The sequence below is a fragment of the Lepisosteus oculatus genome, chromosome 13, assembly GCF_040954835.1.
Source record: "Lepisosteus oculatus isolate fLepOcu1 chromosome 13, fLepOcu1.hap2, whole genome shotgun sequence".
NCBI lineage: Eukaryota > Metazoa > Chordata > Actinopteri > Semionotiformes > Lepisosteidae > Lepisosteus > Lepisosteus oculatus.
In genome coordinates this window covers 2,973,896-2,982,171 of record NC_090708.1, presented here as the reverse complement: position 1 = coordinate 2,982,171, position 8,276 = coordinate 2,973,896, and the positions used below count along the sequence as shown (strand labels likewise).

Below are 8,276 nucleotides of genomic sequence, written 5' to 3'. Positions count from 1 at the left end.
TCAAAGATCTTAGTGTGTTTTCAGGCAAAGCGCAAAAGAAATTCTGAAGAAAAAAAAATAACCTTTAAACAAAATGACAGTGATTTTAGTCAACACACAGACATAGTGTTATTTAAAACCCTTTTCTACTTATAAGGATCATCCAGAAATATCCACTACCTTCCTAAACATAGTGCCAGAAACCAGAGCCTGGGCACTGACACCCAAAACCTAAACACAGGCAGCATCAATAACTCTAACCTTTTGTTTAGTACACAAAGCACGTCTTGGGGAAACTGCAAAAGGAGCCCTGCTTTCCTTTTCTTCATTCATTTACGCTATTATGAACTGAAACTGAAAAAAAAGCAGCAGCGATATAAAATGTCATGGGAGTTTGGCAAGTAATACGCACATGATGCAAATTTAATTCACTTAATCGAGACAAAATTCCAAATATACCACAATTAAATAAAAGACATTTTCATCACTACTGAGGTAATAAAAAATGAATTGAGAGCATTCACAACTTAACCTATATGTTATCGGCAACAATCCAAATGTAATTGAGTACTGAGCACACGACCAATGGGCGTTTCCTAACGGCTGGGGATCTAAGAATGGTCAATTTCTCACATCATCTGAGTACATGAAAAACAAACACATCCAAAACTGCTACCACTAATGAACACATATTCAATATCCTTGATCCTCAAAGGGATTTTTAAGCATAATTGGAGACTTCCTCTGTCTTTCTGAATGTACTGCAGCCCAGCAGCAATCCCATCGTTCTCTTCAAGCTCACAACATGGAAGAGCTCGGTTGTGTGTGTCATAAACACCAGATTCACGCTGTGTCCTGCCAAGGGACGGATCAGACTAATCCACTTGCAAAAACCCCTCCTCCCCACAACGTGAAGAAAGGGTTAGTGTTAGGAAAAGACACATAAACAATTTCTAAATTTGAAAGCATTCACTGGTTAACCTGCAGAATGCTACCAACCTGTTCAAACATGGGTCAAAATTCAAGCAGCGATATTATTTTAAGGTTTTATTGGTCACATTTTACTCAAGTACAAGGGCAGACGCTATTGTATTTGCTTTTTATCTGCATTTTTTAGCAAATGACAGCTACAGTCTTTTCCCATCATGCAAAATCCCCAGCATGCAAACAGTATCTCACAGAAAAGGAGAAAGTCAGCCTTTGTCATTAGTTACCTCATGTTACGGTCATTTAACACTGTCTACATGCAATAATTTAACAGTCACATTACTGTTTTTTAATAACACATTAAAACATACAAAAATAAAAAATAACTTTTAAATCTTAGACATAAACCTACAAAAGAGGTTGGTATTTTAACATATTCTGTCCCTTCATATAAGAGAAATGCACAAAAATGGTGCATTGGGCAGTCAGGAGTAAAATTGTCAGTGTGAATAATTTCAACATAGCAGTCAATCACCTACAGCAGGTTATTCCACTAATCTGCATAATTTAAAGGCATCTTGTAATAAAACCGGTAATCTCAGTTAATTACTGTGACACCTTCTTTTCCTGGCTGATATATGCTGCACCTTTCTGGTGTTTGTGTCCGATTGTGTTAGCAGTCACCAGACATTTAAACAGTATTTTGCTACATACTTCCAGAATGTTACTCTGTGACAGGGAAAACCTGTGGAATATCGTCATCATTGCTTGACCAGACATCATTAGGCAATTGATCACTAATCAATCATTATAAATATAAGGCTTATTTAAATGGTCTATTATTCTTGTTACTATGCGGTCATACATTCTGCAACGAATTAAAAAACACTACTGTGTTTTAAAAAAACATTACAAATGCTGTTTGTACTACTGCAGTGAACTTTTAGTTCAGCTTTTGGCTGCTCATTTTACACATCCAGTACAGAACTGTAAACTGCGTGGGGTCACTAATTTTAAGGTATTGTTTGTGGCATGTTAAAATGGTATGGAAATTAGTTCATGCTTCTTCACTCGAAGAAGGCTCCACAGCCAGAACGTTGTGTTTCTTTTCTACTCTCTTTTCACCATGGAATAAACCTTTATTTGTATACTAGTTCAGTCAAGCTCACAAACTATTATACGGTAAATCTACTAGAAACGTCTTGTTCCTGAAATACAGTATTGGGTTTACTTTGTAAAATACCTTTTCGATCCCAAATAAAAAACAACATACCAAGTTAACTTGAAAAATTACCTACAGTAAGTCGAACAGTGGTGGGGGCTATACACAGGCATACAACCATAGTACTGCAAACAGACAACTGCTGTACATTCGGGTAGTGCAGTCATTTGTAATGCGGGTGTGCGGTCAGTCATTGCTCAACTCCATTGACTGCAATTGAATACATTCAAAGGCGCGTATCTCCGTTTTCAGTGCATTCCGACAGAATGTTGATGGCAGTTTCTTCGCTTTTGGACTGAAGGGTATTATCACTTTTTTTGGAGGCTTTCCTTGTGGCCCGAGACAACCGCCGTCTGAACGTGTCCCCGGCCAAGAAGTACAAGATAGGATCCACACAGCTGTTCAGGCTGGCGACTCCCCGAGTCACCTGGTAGGTGGCGTACACCTTGTTATTGAAGTCACACATCTCGGGGCTCTGAAAGTACAGCCGGGCTCGCAGATTCAAATTCTTCATCACGTGAAACGGGAGATAGGACACGGCGAACACGGCCAATACGATGATGACGAGGTGGATGGATTTCTTCCTGAGCGGCGCGTTGTTCATCTCGTTGCAGATGAGCGACTTCGCTATCAGTCCGTAACAGCCCAGGATAATCATGAAGGGAATGCAGAACCCGAACACGGTCGTGCACATGCTGTAGATGAAGTAGCTGGGCAGCTCGTCTTCAGTAGTGGTGTCATAGCAGGTGGTGGCGTTTTTCTTCAAGCCGGTCCGGGAGTAGTAAAGTATCGGCGAGATGCCGCCCACCACAATGAACCACACCAGCGCGCTGGTGTAGATCGCGTTCCTCTTCTTCAGCCGCCCCAGCGACTTCAGAGGGTGGACCACCCCGGTGTACCGGTGGACGCTGATGCAGGTCAAGAACAGGATGCTCCCATACAGGTTCACGTGGAAAATGAAGCGCTGCAGTTTGCACATGACATCCCCGAAGATCCAGTCCGTCTTGTTGAAATAGTAAAAGATCAGGATGGGAAGGGAAAGCACGTAGAAGAAATCCGCCAGCGCGAGGTTGAACATGTAGACCGAGATGCTGCTCCACGGCTTCATGTGAAAGATGAACATCCATATGGCCACGCTGTTCCCTATGAGTCCGGTCACGAACACTATGATGTAGACAGTGGGAAGGTAGTAAAACTGAAAGCCAGTCTTCGTCAGCGAACATCCTTTGCTATGGGGATCTATTTCAGAAATATTGAAAAGTGAAGTCAAGTTTAACTCAGCAGTCATGTTGTCTGTAAAAGGCAGGTGAGGGAACTGTTAAAACAAAGAAGAGCAACGTCAACTAAATGCATTTAGGGAAAGGTAGCTGTGCTTCAGCTTTAGTGCAGATCCGGCAGTAAAGGACTGGCATGTAGCCGGCGCGGTTCAACTCACCTTGCTTTGCTCCGAGCACATTGAACATTGAACTTTTTTTAAATGTATCGCAACTGATCTTCACGGCGCTTAGTTCTAATAGAGCGCTGCTCCGCTCCTTAGCGGCATGTCATGCTCGTTCTCGGGGAAAAAAAAAACATGCATTATGAAACCGGCTCTTACTGAGTCCTTTGGAGAAACAAAGTTTCTTACCGTTCACTCGCACACGAATCCCTCATTCCTTACTGGTTGTTTTAAAAGGGCCCCCTTTTCTGTTCGGCCGGGGCTCGGCGTGTCACCCGACGCGTGTCCCCGTAAGGCCCAGCACTACAGGGTCGGATCGGGCTGTAGCCGCCTTGTGGGGGAGCAGGCGAGAGCAGCGCCGAGCCCCTGCCGAGACGCACCAGCGACAGGTCTCCGCGCCAGAAGGAGGAGCGTCTCGGAGCCGGGCGTGGCGTTTGTGAGCCACTTGGAGACGAGCTTCAACATCTGCCCGGTGGAAAGACAGAAAGGCTGGAGCAAAAAGAGCGGCAAGGATCAAAAACACCGAAGAACTGACAAGTGTTGTATCAGCATGCAGTTTGAGCTAATACATGCAATTCAGCCGCGCTCTTGAGGGGGTAGCTGATTTTATTTTCATACACACACCGTGTTTTGTTTTCGTTTTGACTTTTGGAAGAACAAAGCCAAAACGCACATTAAAAATGTATATATTTATGAGTTGCGTCCTAAGATTGGAAAACGTGTTGTTTTTTCTTCTTAGAAATTATGGTCGCGATGAACAGAGGCGTACATTTAAAAAGATCATCAATTATCTTCTCCAGCCAAGAGTCCAATAAATACAAGTCCTTCACTGACCTTTAATTTCCCTGTGTTTATTAATACGTCGCAGGAACAATTAACAGATTAAACAGCTCTTCACCGAAGGCTAAGAAATGTTATTTAGATTTTTAGTTTATAAAAAGTAGTTTGTAAAAAAAAATGTCCATGGATCTACGCGAGTTAGACATGCAAAACACACATAATATGGGGGTCAGGATGAACGAGGCGACAAAAATGCAATGCTCCGTCTGTCTGCATTCCTTCCTCAGGTGAAGTCTGTGGACAGTTCGTTTCGTCCTTCGCTTTAGCCACCAAGTAGGACACTTTTAACCTTCTTTTTTTTTTAGAAAAGGCGGGCCACGCAAGAAAATGTTCTCAGACACGGGTGGACGATTGAACCGCGATCTACGTTCACGTTATACACGGGGAAACGACCGAATGTCTCCTGTCCAATCGATTTACAATTAAGGCAAGAAGTCTTTCCGCGGCGAGGAGGAATTAAATCCTTCGCGTCAGGGTGTCCAGCCAATCTAGCATCTTATCTGCTCTGTTTTCACGATGCATACTGCAGACACACACCTCTCCAACCTCTCAAGTCCTCACGGCCGTCTTCACAGTAGGCTTTTCACGCAGAGACGGCTGACTACTGATCTTTTTTTGCGATGAGGGTGCAAAAAGAAATAGACAGATACTTCATTAATCCCGTGCGGGAAATTGCAGAGAAACAAGAGTCTCGCACAGTCAACACATCGCACAGCGTAACGAAATGATACAATAATACAACAATACAATACAGTCGGCACAGTCAGCGAGAAGTGCAGTAAAAAACGTTCAAAGATCACGAAAGGAACGGTAACTAGAGAAGTGTCTGATATCTGTTATTAAATTGGCTTTAAATTGTTCAGTTCTTTGGCTTAGTTCGTCGCAGAAATGCAATAACCTCTCGATGTTAGCTAGGTTTAAATATTCGATGTGTGTAATGGGTAGGTATATGCTTAAAGCTTTGGGCTATTGGACCTCCGTCTATTTTGCAAGATTGAGTTCCCAAAGGATAGAAATCAATGCTAAATTAAAGAAATTGACAATAGTCGCGTTTTTTATTCCATAGCACCGTTCCTATGAGTGTATTTCAAGCCATTGTGCTTGAAATTGGGCTAAGAACAGCCGTGTGCTGTGAACAGATTGTTAAAAGACTTTAGGTTCATTTCTGAGGAAACGCAGGAATCCGGGAACAGAAGCTGGCAGCCTTTGGGAACAGACAGTTTAGCGCAGCAGAGTAACCGATCGTTGAAATTCACAGCAGCAGACGGCTCTCGAAAAGACTGGACCGACGAGCTGAAAGTACACGCGTTGAATTGGAATGAAATGTAGTTTTACGAGAGGTTAGAAAGCGTTCTGTTTTCATTCGCTGTGTATGTTTAGTATTGATCAGCGAATTGCGTTCCAAGAGGACGGCACACGTACAGATACTGTAGCTCAAATCTCCTGACTGACGAAGCTGTGATGCCCTTTTCTCAACCTGTTTGCGTCCAATCGATCCACGCACACCACGTGTTTTGGGGGCATCACAGTGTACACGTCTTTAAATGCACGAGAATTCCATCGATAATTAATTATCAATTTAAAGACTCCCAGTCTCCGGAATGTCAGCGTCACGATGAAAGTTTGCAGCGCAGGGTTAATGGGTTCGCAGCACCCAGGTCAGAATCCACGGACTTGGAGATCGTGTAGGTTACCCTTCACTCGCCAGTTTCTAAACATTTGCAACAAACCTGTTTCCAACACTTAAGAAGGTGAGGTGTTAATTTCCTTCAGGAGTCACCTAATGTCCATGCAACACAATTAGCAGCACAGGCAGACTCTGAGTGTGATCCTGTTTTCGAACTTGCTGACTAAGTGCCGAAGTGCACAGCAAACTGGTGTATCGTTTAAATAGAGGTGGGCTGAAAAGATTTATAATAATGTCTGTGAATTAAAAAAATATAGAAAAAGAGCAGAATCTTTGCTGATGTTTTCCCAGCTTTGATGTGTTTTGCCTGAGGTAATGTGCCACAGGCCACCTCCGTATTCTTTAAGTTGGTGTTTATTTTGCTACAATGTTCAAAGTACAAGTATCTTGCGATCTGAGCCGTCTCATGGGCGAAGCGTGTGTAAGTTACAACAGAGCCTCAAGACCCTTCTGGATTTCGTCAGATTCCAGGCTGAAGGTGAATGGAATCCAAACCGGAGGATTAAAGAGTCATATTAAAAACAAGTTTCTTTTTGCTTGGTGCTTGAGTATCTCGACAGAGGACTGATTTACACCCCAATTCCCTGCACCAAGGTGAGGAGAGAACTGTTTTGTATGGTGATGATGAGAGCCATGTGCACTCTTATTCAAGAACTTAAAAGTTCCACTCTCTAAAGACAAGCATGTCCACCGGCCCTCTCCTTCCAGTACACTTGAGAGAAATTAATCGTGAACAACAGTCATGCAAAATGTATATGTGCAGATAATGGGGGCATTTCTACTGTGCATTTCCCAACAATGCTTTGCAAGATTTTCACCTTCTTGGAGTGCCAACAAGTCAGGAAATGAAACACTTAAGGATCTGAATCATTTAACACATTTAAATAACTGGCAAGAGCACAGGACCTGAGGAGAGATAACGGGAAAACTGGAAATAATACTGGAAAACTATATCAGTACCTGGCTGAACGTCTCTCAGTGTCTTGATCTTCAGTTAAGAACGAGAGACAGTTGGTTCCCATGCTATGCAAGCTTAGAAAGGCCAGAAGAAAATACCAGTGCGGGATCTCTCAGTGCTCATCTGACAATGTATATGGAATACTTGCCAATAACCGAACTTTACAACCAGTATTTCAGATCCAAGAACAAAAGACCTACACCGACAACATAAGCTCTCCTACTGTTCAAAAACAGAAACGCTCTTCTTTTTATCATTTGAAACCGGAATTTCATGCACAACTTGGAATGAACATCATACAGTGGCTCGTAGGCTTAGCCGTGCAGAATCTTGAATCTTTTAGATTCCAGCCACTCTGCATCTCGCATTGTTCATCTCATTCTGGTTCGCGATGCAGAGCTGGATGAAAACCATGTCCATGGGGACACTGTGAATTTGAAATCGGATATGTAAGCCATTCCAGACCACTCTCAAGTTAATCTTTACAAAAGCCAACTGAGCCAGCATACTCAGACAGCTCAGATAAGGTAAATGTATCGATTTGGTTGAAAACAGCAACTAGGTCTTCGTGGATAGGCTATAAATAAAATCATACCCAGTGATTTTCACAGACAAATGGCAAAATAAGCCCATTGAACTCTTCTTGTTGCCAACAAATTGTTGTTGTAATCTGAGATTTTAATGTTGTTCTTTGTTGCTGTTTTTGCATATGTTTTATCATCGATATCCTCCTCTGAAAGAATGCCTGAGCCTTTCCAAAGACGTGTCGAGACCTGATAAGAATGTCTTCAGACTGTTTGCTGTCTTCTTTTTCCTTGGAAAGAGGATAAACAATGCCTTCTGTTATTCTGTGGTAACGGATGGTTGTACTTCAACTTCCAGTTTCACTTGGCCTTCTCCTGATGGAATTATATAGAATAGTATAAACATGTAGTTATATTAAATCAAAATAATATAAATGTCAATTCCCACAAACTGCCTGCGTTTTGGTTTAACAGTATAATGCTAATCAAAGATAAAGGGAACGTCTGACAATGATTTGGAGATACTTAGTGCCGTGTCTCTTTAATATGGTTGACTACTCCTGAAAATATGCATTTTTATCACTTTTTTAGATATTCATATCTATTTATATTCAGCATTTTGATTCTTTTGAAAAGCTGAGTATTTACATTTTAAGACGTACACTTGTTTTTGTGCTCTAAAAAATAAGCACTAAAATGCA

The 8,276-nt window shown here is 42.0% G+C and overlaps 1 protein-coding gene across 4 annotated transcripts; it reads right to left on the bottom strand.

The window, feature by feature from the left end:
* Positions 1-1,011: 1,011 nt before the first annotated feature.
* Positions 1,012-4,261, bottom strand: p2ry1 (purinergic receptor P2Y1). 4 transcript variants are annotated; one of them, XM_015360618.2, is made up of 2 exons: positions 3,756-4,261; positions 1,012-3,443 (listed from the first exon to the last, which is right to left on the bottom strand). In XM_015360618.2, exon 2 carries the CDS (start codon positions 3,414-3,416, stop codon positions 2,355-2,357), a length of 1,062 nt encoding a protein of 353 aa, XP_015216104.1. In that variant the 5' UTR covers positions 3,417-3,443; positions 3,756-4,261; the 3' UTR covers positions 1,012-2,354. The 4 variants fall into 4 exon arrangements, with proteins under 4 accessions (XP_015216104.1, XP_069053668.1, XP_015216102.2 ...); XM_069197567.1 differs by having other exon boundaries at positions 1,012-3,367; positions 3,756-4,260; XM_015360616.2 differs by lacking the exon at positions 3,756-4,261 and adding an exon at positions 3,564-3,749.
* Positions 4,262-8,276: the final 4,015 nt, after the last annotated feature.

Coding starts and splice junctions, on each gene's coding strand:
- p2ry1 (XM_015360616.2), bottom strand. CDS start 3,584: ATGTGCTCGGAGCAAAGCAAG. Junction 3,444..3,563: donor TGTGCTCGGAGCAAAGCAAG/GTGAGTTGAACC, acceptor TTGTTTTAACAG/TTCCCTCACCTGCCTTTTAC.